This window comes from Chiloscyllium punctatum, chromosome 15 (assembly GCF_047496795.1).
Source record: "Chiloscyllium punctatum isolate Juve2018m chromosome 15, sChiPun1.3, whole genome shotgun sequence".
NCBI lineage: Eukaryota > Metazoa > Chordata > Chondrichthyes > Orectolobiformes > Hemiscylliidae > Chiloscyllium > Chiloscyllium punctatum.
In genome coordinates this window covers 55,282,844-55,301,622 of record NC_092753.1, presented here as the reverse complement: position 1 = coordinate 55,301,622, position 18,779 = coordinate 55,282,844, and the positions used below count along the sequence as shown (strand labels likewise).

General features: G+C 38.0%; 1 protein-coding gene across 3 annotated transcripts in view; it reads right to left on the bottom strand.

The window, feature by feature from the left end:
* Window positions 1-11,072: 11,072 nt before the first annotated feature.
* Window positions 11,073-18,779, bottom strand: part of kdm6a (lysine (K)-specific demethylase 6A) — a 232,939-nt gene continuing 225,232 nt past the window's right edge. For 2 of the 3 annotated variants that reach the window (XM_072585169.1, XM_072585170.1), the window contains 2 exons: window positions 14,207-14,377; window positions 11,073-11,943 (listed from right to left, as the gene is read on the bottom strand). In XM_072585169.1, the coding sequence (XP_072441270.1) occupies window positions 11,914-11,943; window positions 14,207-14,377 (201 nt within the window). In that variant the 3' untranslated portion in view covers window positions 11,073-11,913. Of the gene's footprint in view, window positions 11,944-13,921; window positions 14,110-14,206; window positions 14,378-18,779 lie in introns of all 3 variants that reach the window. The other variant, XR_011962542.1, reaches the window with a different exon arrangement.

Here is an 18,779-nt window from a genome sequence, read left to right as displayed (position 1 = left end):
AAGCTTATGGAGAACAAAGACACTGATAGAAAAGGTTTCCCTTGCATGCAAACAGACAAAAAATAGTGAAAACCAGTGCAGAACCTTAAAGGTTCCAGCCTGAAACATTAACTCTCCTGCTCCTCTGATGCTGCTTGACCTTCTGTGCTTTTTCCACCCTGACACTTTATTGACCCTAATAGTCAGAAACAGAAGAAATTATACAAGGAAACAAAGAGGTGGCACAGCAATTAAATGCATATTTTGGGTGCGTTTTCACAAGTCAACTCAAATAACATCCTAGAAATGTTGGTAAGTACGGGGTGAAGCGAAAGGAAATAAGTTTTAATATGGTAAATAGTTTGGGGAAATTGATGGGATTAAAAGCTGATAAATCCCTAAGGCCCAATATGCTACATCCCAGAGTACTTAAAGAAGTGATCCTCGAAGAGTAGATTAGTGGTCACCTTTCAAGATTTTATAGATTCGAACAGGTTTTTTTGGATTGGATAGTAGCCAACCCTCAATTTAAAAAATAAGAATTAGGGTATTATAGACCAATTAAACTGTCAGCAAAAGAGCAGAAAATACCCCATTCATGCAATTAACAACAACTGCCATCCATCTATGTGCTCTTATAAGTGTTTGCCTTTGCCTAATGTGGCATTAATGTCCATTATACAAGATTTAATAGCAAAGCACTTGGTGGGGTGGGGGAATGACAGGTTCAGACAGTAAACATGGACTTACAAAAAGGAAACCATGCTTGATAAATCTACTGGAATTTTTCAAGAATATAATGAGTTCATAAAGAAAGCCTGTGGATGTGGCTTACTTTGACTGTCACAAAACTTTCTATAAAGTCCCACATAAGAGATTAGCATGTGAAATTAAAACACATGGGACTGAGGTAATGTACTGATGTGGATAGAAAGTCAGTTAGCAGGCAGAAATCAAACAGGAATAAACATGTGTCTTTTTTGAGCAGCAGGCATTTAATAGTGGGGTATTGCAGGAATCAGAGTTTGGACCCTAGTTATTTGGAATATATATTTATGATGTAGATGAGGGAACTAGATGCAGCATTTCCAAATTTTCAGACAACAAAGCTGAGTGGGAGAGTGAGCAGAGGTCAGCAAAGATGATTCTGTATGATTTGGACAAATTAAGTGGGTAAATGTATGGTAAATAAAGTATAATGTGAATAAATGAGCAGTTATCCACTTAGTTTGTAAAGAGAGGAAGCAGATTATGTGAATGGTAATAGATTAGGAAAGGGGCAGGTGCAACAAAATCTGATGTGCCCTTATACACCAGTTGCTGAAAGCAAGCATGCAGGTGCAGTAGGCAATGAAAGCAGCAAATTATATGTTAGCCTTCATAGCAGGGAGGATGTGTGTACATAAACAGGGATGTCTTGCTGCAACTGTGCAGAAGAATGTTCCAAATATGGAGGGAGTGCAACAAAGGCTTACCAGACTGATTCCTGGGATGGTAGGACTGAGAATATTCAGAGTGTATAAGTTAGGATCATTTTCACTGAAGTCCAGAAGAATGAAGGGGATTTCATAGAAATCTGTAAAATTATAACAGGACTAGATAGGGTAAATGCAAGAAGAACGTTCTGGATAACCAGGGAGTCCAGAACAAAGGGTCACAGTTTAAGGATATGGGCTAGGCCACTTACGACTGAGAGAAGGACACATTTATTCACCTAGAGTGGGTGGTGAGCCTGTAGAATTCTCTGCACACAAAGCAATTGACTTAAAACACAATGTCTTCAAAGAGAAATTACAGTCAGTCATACAGCCTGGAAATAGACCCTTCTGTCCAATTAGTCCACACCAACCATGTTCCCAAACTCAACTCATCCCACCTGCCTGTGTGTGACCCATATACCTCCAAACCTTTCTTATTCATGTAATTATCCAAATGTCTTTCAAACGTTATAATCGTACCTGCATTCACCACTTCCTCTGGCAGTTCATTTCACATACAAACCACCCTGTGTAAAAAGGTTGCCTTCACGGTGTCTTTAAATTTTTCTCTGACCTTAAAAAATATGCCCTTTAGTTTTGAACATTCCCACTTTAGGGAAAATATCTTTGTTATTCACCTTATTTGTGCCCCTCATGATTATTTAAAGTTCTGAGGTCAATCCTCAATCTATGCTCCAATGAAAAAAGTCCCAGCCTATTTTTATAACTCAAACCCTCCACTTCCAGCAACATCGTGGGAAACCTTTCTGAATCCTCTCTAATTTTACGGTATCATGCTGAAAACAGGGTGAGCAGAACTGCACACAGTACTCCAGAAGAGGACTCACCAATCTCCTATACATCGTAGCATGATTTCCCAACTTCTATTCCCCAAGGTCTGAGCACTGAAGGCAAGCATGCTAAATGCCTTATCGTGTCTACTTGTGACACAAATTTCCAAGAATTGTATACCTGAATCGCTACCCAGGATCCTACCATTAATTGTATAAGTCCTGCCTTTGTTTGTTTTACTAAAGTGCAATATCTTGCATTTATCCAAATTAAACTCCATCTGCTACTCCTCAGCCCATTGCCACTACTGATCAAGATCTTGTTGTAATCTTAGATAACATTCTTCATTGTCAGCCGCAAACTTACTAACAATGCCTTCTATATTCTCATGAGGGCTAAAGGGATAAAAAGGTATGGTGACAAAGTGGGATCAGGGGACAGAGTTGGATGATCAGCCTTGATCATATTGAATGGCAGAACAGTTCAAAAGGATGAATGGCCTACTCCTGTTTGCTGTGTTTGTATGAATAATGACCATCTATATCCAGAGGCAAAGCATCAAAATGTCTTTGTTTTTACCTTCTCACCTTGATAATATAGTTCTGCACAACATCAACATTTAGCATTTCAATTTTTAAAGACAGGTAAGTTAAAATTTCGTGCAGAAAAATCTTGTGTTAAACATTCTCCCAAAAGTCTTTTTTGACATTCAAATGCATGAAGGTAGATATGGGAATGTGATTTCAGGGTGAAGGTGTGTTGGTCTTACTTCTTACTTTCAAGTAGCAACTTGTGCTGTAGACAAAGTAGAACCAGTTGATGTTTTGTATTTAGAATGACAGAAGGCATGTAAGATGCTACAAAGATTTTTGTGGAAAATAAATGCTTATGACGGTATAATTTTACATACTAACATGGACAGAAGATTGGCTGGCTAACAGAAAATCGCAGAAATAAGATCGTTTGCAGGCTGTCACAAGTGGTGTGCTATAGGGGTTGGTGCTACAGCCTCAACTTACATCAATGAATCAGATGAAGGGATCAAAGTTACAGTAGTTAAACTTACTAATGGCAGGAAAGTGAGTTGAGAAGGATATATCTTTTTTAAAAAGTAAATAGTTAGGTTAAGTGAGTAGTAAAAAAAAAGGCACATGCAGAAATGTAGAAACATGTGAAACTGTCCATTTTGGCAGAAAGAATAAGTGTTATTATCTGAATAGTGAGATGTTGCAAAGCTCAGGAGATCTGGATGTCCTAGCGCATGAATCACAAACTTAGAATGCAGGTACAGCAAATAATCAGGAAAAGCTTACAATGTTATGGTTTATTGCAAGGAAAATTCAATTCCAGAATAGAGGGGTTATGCTTTAGTTGTACGAGCATTGGTGAAACATCTGGAGTGCAGTGTACAATACTGGTCACTGTACTTAAAGCAAGATGCTAATTTATTGGAAACAGTTCAGGGGTTTACTTGACTAATAATCTGAAATGAGTAATTAACTTTTGAAGAAAGGCTAGGTTTGTATATTCTGGAGTTTAGATGAATCAAAGGTGACTTAATTGAGACATGTACAGAGCCTGAGAGGACCTTAATAGGTGGATGTTAAAAGCATGTTTCCTCTTGTGGGAGAGTTGAATACTAGGAATCAATTTTAAAAATAAGGTGTCACCATTTAAAACGCAACAACTTTTTTTTCTTTCACAAGAGGGCTGAGTTTCATCGGAATTTCCTTCTTTAAAATATTAATTTTTAAAAAAATATAGAATAGCTTATGATGACCATGAACCATAGACAATCACTGTAAATACCCAAGTGAGTCACTTATGTCCTTTATGAAAATACATTTATTGCCTCCTCCCCCTGGTCTGGCATACAAATGACTCTAGACTCACCACAATGTGCATGTTTCAAGTGTTCTCTAAAATGACCTAACAAGGTATTCGGTTGCATAAAATTATTACCAAATCCAGAGAAAGAAAACTGTCTGGGCGAACCATCTTACATCTACTTTGGGCCATGAAACTACAACAGCAAACCTGACCCTGTCCACCTTGCAAACACATCTTTATTGCCATATGGAAGCTCGTGTCAAAATTGGGAGAGCCGATTCATACACTAGTCCAGCAACAACCATTATTATATTCACTGAACCATTCCTTGCAAACAATAACCAGGGTTAGTGATGGTAGTGGGATATGTCCTGCCCATTGTCTACAACATTGATCCCAGACCCCATGAAGTTGCATAGCACAGGTTGAACATGGGCAAGGAAACCTGCCAATTAGTCATAACCCTGTCACAGTGCCCCTCACTCAAGCTGATTAATTAGTACCCCTTCATTTTGAACACTACTTGGAGAAAGCATCAAAATGGCAAGGGCACAGATTTTCTCCAACTGAAGGACTTCAATGTCCATCATTGAGTGGTTTGGTAGCATCTCTACAAACAGCAGGTACAGGAGAGAACCGACACTCACCCATCTGTGACAGATGCATCTGTCCATGACAGCATCAGGAGAGACTACTGCAGTCAGCACGGAGACAAACTCCATCCTTCTCATTGAGGATACTTTACCATCCTAAATGGATAGGCTTTAAACAGATCTCGCAATCCAAACTCTATTCATTAGACAGGGTCAACCATCAGCAGCAACAATGTAGTCAACACAAATTGCAACCTTGCTTACTCCCCCACTCTACCAATAACATCAAAATGGAAGATCAGTTCTGGTTAATGATAAAATGAGATGGCAGCCCAGCAAAGTTACCAATTAGCAGAGACAGCATGTAAAGACCAGGTTAAGCAATTCCACACCAACCTAGATCAGCAAACTTGCCACAGCCAGTTATGAATGTTGATGCACAATCAAAACAACAGGAGGAAGAGAAGGCTCACAATGAGCGAGCCCAACACCTTAGTGCAAAAGATAAAGCTGAAGCTGTTGCACAGGGGAAGTGGGTAACATAGCAGTAAAATCAATAGACGAGCAATCCATAAACTCAGTCCAAGGGTACATGGTTCAGTCTCCATCATGGAAATGGAAAAATGTGAATTCAATATAAGGCTACCCTAATGGCTACTAAGTAACCACTGTTGACTGGTATTTAAAAAGGAATTACCTTATTAGTGTCCTTTAGGGAAGGAAGTCTACCATCTGTATTTGGGCTGGCTTAGTCAGTGAAGGTCACATCCAAATGAATAAGTAAAAGAAATTCACCTTTTGCCAAAAATACCGAGAGATTGATGGATCTTGGCTTTTGCCCATATTACAAATGCAGCCTATAACCAATTTAATTCAATCCAATATTATCACAAAGGCACTGGATTTTGCTAAAAGCAATGCACCCTGATAACATTTCAGTAACTGTACTGAAGATTTGTACTATACTATTTGCCAAATTGTTCTTGTATATTGACAACACTGGCAACTATGGTACCTGACAAAGTATAAAATTGTCCAGATGAGTCCACAAAATTCCAAACCAGCCAAATTACCACCCTGTTATGCATTCTCAACCATCCATAAAGTAATGGAAGGAGTTGTTGACAATACTATTAAGGCAACCTAGCAAAGGAGTAACCTGCTCACTCACATTGAGTTTGGGTTCTGCCAGAGCCACTCATTTCCTGACCACATTAAGTCTTGGTCCAAACATGAACAAAAGGGGTGAACTCCAGATGGAAGGAGTGAGTGATTGCTCTTGACATCAAAGCAAAATTTAATGGAGACTGCCACTGGAAAGCTCTGTGAAACTTAAGTCAGTAAAAATCAGTGGAAAAATCTTCAGTGGTTGGCATATTATCTAACACATTGGAAGTCAATCATTTTGCGTCCAGGACATTTCTACAAGAGTTCCTCAGGGTAGCATCCTAGGCCCAACCATCTTCAGCTGCCTCAATGACCTTCCTTCATCATAAAGCCAAAAGTGGGGATGTTTGCTGATGAGTGCGCAATTCATAATTCCTCAGACTGTGAAGCAATCTGCAGCAAATGCTGGATAATGTCCACGTTTAAGCTGATAAGTGGCAAGTACTACTCAGATCACGCAAGTACTAGACAATGACCCACGTCCATCAAGGGAGAATCTAACAATGGGCTCTTGGTGATCAATGGCATTACCAATTGCTGAATTCTCCACGATCAATATACTAGGGGTTACCACTGAGCACAAATTGAACTGAACTAGCCATATAAATATTGTGGCTATAAAACCTAGGTCAGAGGCTGGGAATTCTGCAGTGAATACCTTGCTTCCTGTCTCCCAATGTTCATTCATCATCTACAAAAGGTACAAGTCAGAGTGATAAAATATCCCTGACCCAACGGGATGAGCCCTATGCCAAACAGATTGCTAACAACAATGCAAAGCAGCCCACTTGACTGGTATCCATTCACACCACCGTCAATCCTTCACCATCAATATACAGTGGCAGCAGACTGTACCATCTACAATTTGCACTGCAATAAATGGCCAAGGTTGCTTTGACAGCACCTTCCAAAGCCTGCAATTTCTACCACTTAGAAACCACCACTTATAAATGGTTATACCCAAGCCACATAACATACTGACTTAGAAACAAAACCATTTCCTCAATGATTTAAACTCTCAGAATTCCTTCCCTAACACTGGTTGCCATGGCTCAAGAAGGTATCTCACTAGCATCCAGTGACATCCATGTCCCTTAAACAAATTCAAACATTTAATCAGTCACACTGTTAATGCTGCTCTTCTACAAAGTAAAACAGTGTTAAATTGGTTACTGTACTGGAAGTTATAAAACCATGCTCAAATTTAATCATGGTTTTGGTTTTGTCATCACAACACAAAGGCAATATGAAGGCACGGGTGGAAATTAGGAAATACCTGAAACTTAAAAACATAAAATGGAATTTTGTTTTTATTCTTCATTCATGGGCATCATTTCTTCCCCATCCCTAACTGACCTGAAGGAAGTTGGTGATGAGCTGTCATCTTGAAATACTGCAATCCATTTGCTACAAGTAGACTCACAATGTTATGAAGTGAGGGAACGTCAAATCCAAATATTGCTCCAATATCATACCTGTCATCAACATTGGTGCAAGGAGCATAGCTCAAAACAGCTGAAAGCAAAATTAGTATATTGAAGTTAGGATTTCAGAATGCAGTGATCAGCATTTCAGTCAGGCAAGCAGCTAATTTGAACTCATTCCAGAAGTCAACTGAGAATGGAAAACATGTTGTTTTAAAAGGTGGATAAATCAAAAACAAACCACTTCTTTTATCTGCTTCAAAGTAGTTTAAATTCAATAATAACTTGCAATTACTTAGCACCTTTAATGTAGCAAAACGTCCCAAAACATTTCAGTGAGCATCAAAACAAAATTTGATACAGACCCATGTAAAGAACTGGGGAGCTTTCGGAAAACTATGTGCAAATGTATAAAGTGACAAAACACATTAATTAATAACAGTTCAAAGGTTGCCTTCTTGTCTGGACATTAAAAAGGTTCAGTTTTCATTATGTCAATGCAGGCAGAAATTGATAATTGCAGCCTTATGCTATTCAGATGTCACTGCTTCAGAAGTTGAGATAAGCAAACCAAACATTTTTCAAATCACAATTGAAGAAAAGCAAAATCAATTCCATCAGCCTTTACCTAAAATGGACTCAATTACTTCAAATAATCAACTTATTCTCAGGTTTCATACTCATGTCAAGTGTAAATATATATCTAATTAAATGAAGATTGCATCTTATGTTCCAATGTGTCCAAACTCAGATTAAGAAAAAATACATACAGATATTGGTAGAAGGCTGTGATATTGGTAATGTTAGCTTGTATTTCAAATGTTATTCCTGCTGTGTACATATTGCAGCAGAGGGCTTAGGGTGGCATCTGTAACAACATATCCAAGTTCAAGGGACCCAGCTAAATGTATCAGTAAATAGATGCTGGACAATAAAAATAATCAAGTGACAGATTGAAATAATTCATTTTTTCCACTTTGGAAATTCTAATTGGTATTAAATCCTTAATAATTAATGCTTCTCCATTAGCTTGATATTAAATATAATGCTCAAATGCATTCAAATTCACCTTGAACATTTTGTGTAAAAACAAAAGATTCATTAACAGCAGGTGTGATGGAAATGCATAAAAACTTCATAATTTTGAAAAGATAAATTGGAAAAAACATTTCTTTAAACACTGGCTGGTCAGGTGTTTAACTAGAATGCATAAACTTAAAATCAAATGAGAAGGATCTGTTTTTCTTTTACAAAACAAATTGTCAGGAAGTGGTTTTCTGAAACAGTGGTGAAGGTAGAATACCTAATAGCTTTTTTAAAAAAAACAAAAAGCAGAATCTAATTCCCTTTGAAGCCACAATTGAATCTCTCAGCACTTTATTCTCAAGCAGTGCATTCCAGATCCTAACTAGATGTTGCTTTGAAAGAAAGTTTTCACGTTGCCACAACATCATCTTGCTGCCAATGGGAAATTTCTGATTACCCATTCTGCTCAAAACCTTCATGATTTTATTCTCTATTCGGTCACCTCTCAACCTAGCCACTTCTTTAAAAAAGTAGTCCCATAAACCCCCATTATTTCATTGCTCCTGTACCCTTATTGTTTTTTTTAAAAAATGTATTGTTGTTCCTCATTTGTTTACTTCACACTTCTCTACACAGAATGTTGTCCCACCAGCTGAAAATCTCAGTCTAAACCTATTCACCTTTCAGTCCATAACATTTCCAAGTTTGGTGCCATCTGCAAAGTTCAAAATTTGAAGTGTCAGAATTTGATTTTCAGCCATAAAATCTATAACCTAATAACTCAAAAAAAGATATAAAACTGTTATAACAGCAAATTTTTTAAAAAGTAAAATTAACCTGGGATTTGGGTGTTGCCCAGCCAAAAATATCTGAAAAGCATTTGCTTTGTGTATATTTTACTGTACTCAAAGTAGCTAAAGGTATATATGTTTATTCAGGGGACATTACATCAGGTTTCCTTGTTCAAGAAGTTAGTCTCGCAGAAAAATGCAATCAATATTTTCAAAAATCTCAAGGCACTTTCAACCTGTCATTATAAAAAAAGGTTTTTTTTTCCAAATGGACGCCATCCCCTGTCCTGTTACACTAGCTCCTGAACTTAACATACTTGCTTTACATAAACAGAACCAAGACAGTGATAACTAGCATTATTAGTATCAAAGTTAAAGGTACAGGTAATTCAAAAACCTTACCAGTTTTATCAACTTTCTCTCACAAAGATTTGCTCAATTCACAATCAATAGTATACATTTAGATTGCCTTAAAAATAGACAAAACATCAAAACACTTGGAAAAATAAAATATTTAAATAAAGGTCATAAATAGCTTGGATAAAAAAACTTGGCTATTTTTTTCCGCTGGGTAATTTAGCCTCGTCAACTTTTTGAAGATCATTTCCGAATAGTTGATACCTTGAGTGTGCGGGGACCCATCTTAAGTATTTTTTCAGCTGTTTAAGAATGAGTATTTGAATAATTTCCAGGTCAATGGTCTGAATGAGAGTAAGTGTACAACTTTTACGGAGATAATACCCTTTAATTTATGGGCTTGATAAAATCCAACCTAGTCCCTATTCAGCACAGGGCTTAAGGATAAAAACGTTTTCAGTATGGTATTTACTAACAAGCTAACAAAGGCAATAAAAAGGAGAGATGGCTTGGAAAGTGCATCAAAAGAAAAAACCTTAAAAGTAGAAAAGGCGCTGAAGTTTGGGCTATCAGCGGAACCAGATTTACGTCTGCGCTCAATTGCATGACTTTGGGGTACGAAAAGTTGGAAATCAATCCATTCTGTAGCAACGGTGTAAGAAACAGCGACTTTAATTCCATCCTGGATTTAAATCTAGAAGCCTGAACTGAACTCATCTGACTGAGGAATCACTGCATTTTTCTCTTTTTGTCAGTGTTTTCTACTTTCCTTTTTCTGTTACCATAGATTTTTTTTTCTGAACTTATCCCAAACTATTTGTTTCTCTTGTTCCCTTTTCTTGTGCATGACGCTATTTAGAAACATTGCACTCCAGTCTCAACCAATCGCAGGAACGAAGGCTTTATTCCATTCAAGTGTCAGTCGGGATCTGTGTTTATATGTTCAATAGCCTTGCAATTTATTTCTCCCAAAAATCGAAGTTTCTTAGTAGGGTTAAATCACAAAAACATTAGTGCATATTTGTGCCTTTTAAAAGATTAAAACAATTGTTATGCAGAAGATCTTACTTGAACGGGTGAATAAAAATTTTGACAAAGTGATCACAGCTTTAAAAAAATATCTCAATTGCAACATCTGTATTTTTGAACACTTCCCACTATAACTGGGCAAAAGTCACAAATCAGCCTCCAATACAGCTCAATTATAGAAACATAAACTTGTAGTTAACTTTGAGCCTTTAGTGCACAGGACAACAGGGTCCTGTGTAACAGTGATCCGTGATGGTCATGGCGCCGGGACAACTCTAAAGATAAATAAACTTTACATTACTAGGTCTGTAATTAAATAAAACCTTACTTTTTGTTTTAAAATTCTGAAATAACTTTGTAACCACAGGAATTTTATAACCTGGAACACAATGGCTCCCTTAATGAAGCACACAGTTTGAACTGGCAGTGGGCAATACAGGGAGAAGCACACTATATTATTCAGATGCTAATGCATAATATTTATGATAATAGAAGAAAGCTCTCCCTGAGTTTTGTCATGCAATATTGATTTGAGATACATAAACTAATATACACAATTACTCTGAAAAATCTTCCCTGAATATAAATTGTTAAATGTTTCAAAGATTACAATGCTCAACAGTTTTTTTATTTCATACATAGAAAACGTATTAGGAGTAGTGTTTGAAATGACAGAACTCCGTAAAATTTTAATGGCAGGTATTCTGGGAAAAATAACAGCATTCCATCCACAAATATTTTCAAGGAATAAATATGCATTTATAAATAGTGTAAATTTACATCAAGATTAGAAACAAAACAAAAAAAAATCACAAATCTGAAGTTTATTCCTTAGTCTATGTGCAACCCATTTATCTGTGACTTGGCTGTTTAGTTTAACTAGGAAACCAGAACAAATTTAAACATCGTGGTTTCAAAATAACAAAACAGATGAACATAAAAGCGGTAAAAAAAATTCTCTCTCACCTAACTTTTCACATTACAAAATTTTCTTAATAGATGTTGCCCTCAAGAGAGACATAAAATTCCTAACTACCATACAAAAATGACCAGCTAAGCTAGTACTTTTAAAGGGAAAAATCTGAATGAAAAAAGATGATGAAACCAATTCATCAGCCCAAGACAGAGTAATACAAAAAAAAGAATGTCTTCAAGTCAGTAGTCTGTGTGATGTTGCCAGTTTTTCTCTGATATATACAAAATATGAAAAGTTATTTATAGGTACAGCTAAAACAGCTTTACATTAATCCATTTATCCTGGAAAAGAAGCAACTCCACTCCTATCCAGTATTGTTGACACTCCGCACTTGGAAGGTTGCATAGACACACAGTTTTCAGTCAGCAGCCACATGGGATAGCCAAATATCAGTGGTGTAACACAGTGGAAGTTGATGTCACATCCTGAACACCAAAGATGTTTCACTAGTTGTCCATAAAACAATAAGTGTCAAGATGAAGATGAAGGCAGTGGAGGGGCCTGAAACAGAAGACTTGAAATGAGAACAACCTATTTCATGGCAATCCATAAGGCAATAATGTTTTTTTTCAGATCTAATACAGGGAATATTTAAAACAGTATTATTAAAGAATCATCTACAGTTTGAGTTAATACAGACATAACATTTGCAAGTCTGAGAAGTTAACTGTCTTCAAGCAAAGAATGAATTGGTGGTTTTAAAATCAACAACAACACACAAGGTGGCAGGACATAATCCTCACAGAATGGACACAAGAACAAATGGCAGTCATAAGATTAGGCATGGTTCTACTTTTATAACAATACAGTCCAAACTTGTACATACAGAATGTGACTTGAGCAATGTAATAGAAACATACTTCAAGCACAGAATTACTGCCACCTTATGATTATAAAACTGGTAATATTTGGCAAGAAACTAAATATAATGAATATTATCCTCATTTTTGTGCATCTAAAACACACTTCACTTTCTGGTCTGCAATTACAAAAATGACCATAAGATAGAGGAACAGAATGAGGCTATACAGCCCGTCAATAATGGCTGATATGTTTCTCAACTCCATTCTCCTGCCTTTTCACCCATAATCCTTGATCCCCTTACTAACCAAGAACCTATGTATTCACAGCACTCTGCAGCAATGAGCTCCACAGACTCATCACTCTCTGGCTGAAGAAATTCCTCCTTATCTTAGTTCTAAGGATCATCCCTTCACTCTGAGGCTGTGACCATGGATCCCAGTCCCTCTTACTTGGAACCATCTTCTCCATGTCCACTCAGAGTCATACACCTTGCAAACAGACCCTTCTCTCCAATTTGTCCATGCTGACCAGACATCCAAATCTGACCTAGTCTCATTTGCCAGCATTTGCCTTCCTAATCATATACCAATTCAGATATCGTTTAAATGTTTTAATTGCACCCCTCTCCACCACTTCCTCGAGCAGCTCATTCATTACATGCACCACCTTCTGCATGAAAAAGTTAGCCCTAAAAGGTCTTTAAAATCTTTCCTCTCTCACCTTAAACCTAAGTCCTCTAGAATTGGACTCCCCCACCTTAAAGAAAAGACCTTAACTATTTACCTATCCATGCCCCTCATGATTTTATAAACCTCTTCTCAAGTCACCTCTCACCCCCAACTCTTCTGGGGAAAAGGACTCAGCATATTCAGCTTCTCTTTATAACTCAAATCTTCTAGTCCCAGCAACATCCTTGTAAACTTTTTCCACACCCTCTCAAGTTTAACAACTTTCCCACACAAGGGCGACCACTATGTACACAGTATTCTAAAAGCCAGAACACTAATATTTTGTAGGTTTCAATGAGATCCTTTCCCCATCCTTCTGAACTCCAAGTACTGCCCTACAGTCCTCAACCCTTCCCTCACATGGCAAGCCCACCACCTCCAGATCATTCCTGTAAACCTCCTCTGGACGCCCTCCAAGGCCAGTATATCCTTCCTTAGATAAATGACTCAAAAATGCGGTCTGAATAGGTCATTATAAAGCCTCAGCAGTACATCCCTGCCCTTGTATTCTAGCCCTCTGAAACGTATGCGAACATTGCATTTGCCTTCCAAACTGCCAAGTGAACCTGCATGTTAACCTTAAGAGAATCATAAACTAGGACACTCATATTTCCAAAGCCTTTCTCGTTTAGAAAAGAATCCATGCCTGTATTCTTCCTACCAAAGTGCATGACCTCACACTTTCCCACACTGCATTTCATCTGCCACTTCTCTGCCCACTCTCCTAGCCTGTCCAACTCCTTCTGCATCCTCCCTGCTTTCTCAATACAACATAGCAATAATGCTCTCAGTTCTTTTGTCCAGAGTATTCATACAAAAGTATGGATATTTATTTTAATTAGCATTAAAGTTCCTAAGGTTTTTCCTCTATCATAGAATTCTAAAAGTCTTCCTGTTACTTCAATGTTGACTCTCACACTGGGTACAATTCCAAAGAGCTCAATTACCTTGATCAAGCATTTTTTTCTCCGCCTTAACAGTGATGTCAAAGATTATTGCACAGAGATCAGAAGCAAGAATACCAGTTGATTTTTTTCTTGTCTATCCATTTTCAATGAGACCAATTAACTTAGTTTGCAGTTTGAATCTGGTTGCTCTCTGATTTACATAGTTCAGTCAGAACCATTTATTCAGCCTATGAATTCAGAATTACTAGTTAACTTTGTACTTTAGCTGTGCAAAACAGAAATAAAATTTTCCAAATATATCCCCACTATAATGATTGAACTTACTAATGTGAACTGGTCATAGATTTGCATCATGTCCTCCATTTTGTACTGTTCCAGCACTACAAAATTGTCAAGGTTTCCATTGGCCTTACGAGCACAGTCCTGGCAATGCACCACATAGGTTTTCCTTGAGTTACTCTCATTTGTGACAAAAAGCAGATCAAAAACTTCCACCTGTTATATAGAAATAAATATGACATTTTATTACAATCTAAATTATCCTGCAACAAAGAAACAATTTTGTCCTAATTTCTTTCATGATTTCCAAATTTTAATCACTTCCAGAAGTTAACTTAATACAACCCACCCACCCCACCAAGCTTTTCTACAATGCTTCATACTTAAGCACTATAAATCTCTCATTGTCACTTGTGTCCAACAAAATATAGACAATTTGGGAATTTAGTACTTTAACAAGTTAAACATATTGTGTTTTTGTCTCTGTTAGACCTCCACCCAGTTCTTGAACTGTTTGGACTAAGTTTCTCTGAGGTTTCCTGAATATTTTGAACTTTCTTCCTGAACAGAAGGTGGAAGTAGAATGTTTGAATTTTTTTTAGGGAAGAGGTGGATAGATTCTTGGTTAGCAAGCAGACGAAAGGTTATCAGGGATATGTGGGTATGTGGATCTGAGGTTAGTCACATCACCTATTATCTCATTTAAAGGTGGAGCAGACTGGGTGCCAAATGGCCTATTCCTTGTCCTCCTCATTTGCACACACAGTCTCCTTTCTCTGCTGAATCTTACATGATGAACACGAGTAATCGCAATCCAGTTAGAATGCAGTACACTACAAAACTAAAGAATATTCCAGTTGAAAGGATAAAGTAAAGAACTAACAGAATAATGTATGCACAGATGGAACTGGAATATGAATGGTAACTCCGTATAGTGGGCTTGTTCTCACTGGAAAACTGAAGGATAAGAGATAATAGGATTGTTATTTTTAAATATTCTAATACAACAGAATAAAACAACATATTCATTATGCCCAGAATAGTAAAGGGCATCACTGTTATCCCAGCATTGTCACATTACTGGATTGGTAATTCAGAGATGGACCCAAGAAATGAGCTCAAATCGCACTATGTCAGTCAGGAATTTAAATTCAGTTAATTTCATTAATCTGGAATAAAAAGTCAGTTACAGTGATGGTGGCCAAGACATTGTTATAAAAACAATCTAGTCATCAATGCCCTTTAGAGATGAAATCTGCTGTTCTTACCCAACCTGGCTGAAACACTACTCCAGACCAACTGCAATGTGGTCAGTGTCTCAGGATATGAGGTAGGGAATTTAGGTCTGACATGAGAAAAATTTGTGACAATACTATGACTGTAAGAGGTATATTTTGTCGAGCTTTTTTTTAAAAAGTGACAAGATTGAGGTACAGAAGCTTAATGGTTGTTCCTAGCCACTAAGTAGTTTGAGAGGCCTCGTTTCGTTTTTTAAGTTGGAACAATAGAAGTAGCATGAAGGGGTGGGGTCAAGCTCCCACAGAACCAGAAATTTAGTTTACATTTCAGTAGTTGCTCGGATCTTGAAATGGGACGTGGAAGCGGTCATTCCTCTGTTACAGCTAAAAGCTTGGGTTTCTGTTCCTGTTGCACCACAGATAATCTATTTTATTGAATTTGCCTTTGCCAAGAGTATTTTATGGAATGTTACAATATGGGAACAGTTGCTGTTCAGAAGTTATATAATCTGTTATCCTGTTAAGTATTCCAGCCGAGTGAAGTTATTCCTTTTGTTTTGTTTACCTAAAGAGTCAGAATAAAGTCCGTTTTGGTAGTTTGACCAATCAAGTTGCATCCCGGACACAGTGCCTTACACTTGCCTTTAAAAAATAAGAAAAAGTTGGGGTCTAGGCTATCTCCTGGTTGTATTTGAAGGTGGTTTGGTCTGGTCCAAAAAAAAATATAGCCTTCACTAAAAAGATAGTCAATTTGTGGAATTCTCTATCACAGAAGGCTGAGGAGGCCAAGTTGCTGAATATATTTAAACAGTACATTTTTAGATTTTAAAGGCATCAAGAGGCATGTGCAAAAGGGGTAATGTGACACTGAGATAAAGGATCAACCATGATCGTATTAAATGGTACAGTAGGTTCAAAGGGGTGGATGGTCCTAGTTTCTATGATGCAACTTGGACAAGGAAACTTGATTAACACCTGCTGCTTTCCTTCACCCAGATATATCAGTACTATGTTATGTGTCATAATCACCGAGCTTCATGGTTAGAGATAAATTTTAGAGATAAAAGAGGAAGAAGAAAACCTATACAATGTATTCGCCAAAAACTGATACCCCCGCAATTTCATCAACAGATGCCTAAGGGAAAGACAACGGAATGAGGACATGCCACAACCCAAAGGACTAGCCACACTACCATACATCAAAAACATTTCTGAACTGACAGCCAGGCTATTGCGACCACTAGGACTCATAACAGCACACAAACCAACAGCCACTCTCAGACAACTCACCAGGACAAAGGACCTAATACCCAGCATGAGCAAAACCAATGTGGTGTACAAAATCCCATGCAAGGACTGCACAAAAACACTACATCGGACAAACAGGAAGACAGCTAACGGTCCGCATCCATGAACACCAACTAGCCACGAAACGACATGACCAGCTATCCTTAGTAGCCACACACTCAGATGACAAGCAACAGGAGTTCGACTGGGACAACAATACTATTATAGGACAGGCCAAACAGAGAACAGCCAGGGAATTCCTAGAGGCATGGCACTCATCCACAGATTCAATCAATAAGCACATCGACCTGGACCCAATATACCGGCCCCTGCAGCGGACAGCTGGAACTGACAATCGGAAGCGGCAGGTACAAATCACTATAAATGCTGGAGGAAACATCACAGAAGCACTTCACAGGAGGCTCCCAAGTACTGAGGATGTCACCTAGACAGGGGACGAAACATCTGCAACACAAATTCCCAGCACGGCGAATAGGATCACAACAATAAATTTTAGTTTCAGGAATTAAGTGTTAAATTTGAAATAAATGAAAACATCCAATTGTGCAACTGGTAAGCATCAGTTTTTGAATACAAACTAGTCTTCCTATCAATTTCCTTTGAAGGGCAATCAACATTTGTTTTTCTTACAAGATCAAACTTGGCACATGAAGGCACAACCCATCTTTAAATTTACATGGAGCCAAAACATCTGTTCTTACTTCGATAAAAGATTTAAATTGTTTACATCCCAGATAAAAAAAAGGAGTGAAAAGGTAGTGATAAACAAAAGAGTTTAATAGGGCCAGCAATTCTGGCAGAGGGCAACTCAAAAGTTTCATACCAGCTACTGAATCAAAGTAAAAATTATTTTACTGAACCATCCTATATCATGTCACAGCACAGCTGAGGGGCTCGAAGATTGTTTTGTTTAATTTAGCAAGGTTTTTCACTCAGAAGTTTGTTTTGGTGCAGGCTACAGGTCATTTAGTTGGGAAAGCCAAAGGAGCTACATGTTGGGTCTGTGTGTGAAGGAGGAAAAAAAAATGATCATTTGCTGCATTCTTGAACATCGTTGGGAATTCATGAGGAGGAAAATTTGCCCAAATTAAAGCTGGGGGAAGAAATCTACAATGGCCTCACAATGAAAGGTAGGCAGCTAGTCTTGCGACAGCCAGCCAGCTTAAATCACTTAACTTCTGTTTAACTCTTTCCAAGCTATGGGAACAAACTAGGGAAAAAAGTCTATTTAAGTCCAACTCTAGGCTAAGGAGTGGAAGCATTCTTTACAAATTAAAATGTTAAACTAAATTAGTGGTGCTTTATTTGCATAATTTCTCATTATGTACAATAATGTTTTATTTTCTTTAAAAACGGAAAATCTTGGCGTATAATTTACTTCAGTTAATCACTGCATGGACAAACTTTCATTTAAACATTAATGGTCTCCACTGTGAATGCACCCAAGGTGAACATCACTTGAAGATCCTGGACAACATGCAGTCATGAGCTGATGAGTCACAGAAATATTCACACAACACAAATGCTCAGTAACAACGATCCTTGCCAATAGTGAGAGAATATTCCACAAAACTGACAGAATAGTTAACAATCTCTACCATGATAGTCAATGGCATCACTATTACTGAAACTCTATCATCATACACACTCAACTGACCCGAAATAAACTTGGAGTAACTACATAAATACAGTGGAAACTAGATTATCCAAACACGATGGGCGGGCACTATTTTGTTTAGATAATCGATTAAATGCCTTCCCTCTGGGGCTCAGAGTTTTAAAGTCTGCTCCTTATTCAGGAGACTGCAGCAGCACACAGCGCGCAAGACCCCGCCTGCAACAGTGCTCCCCAACCTGGTCCAGCACCAGCCCCTCCCCCCAGCACAAAGTGCACGAACCCTCACTGCCCATTCCCACCCCCCAATATAAACATGTGAGCTCCCAGCCCTGACCCTGTCCAACCCCACCCTGAACCCCATCCAACCTTGCTCCCCCAGCACAAAGTGCGGGAGCCCCTCACCCCCTTACCCAGGCATCCTGACTGCACACCAACAAGCCTGCTGTTGCCGCCT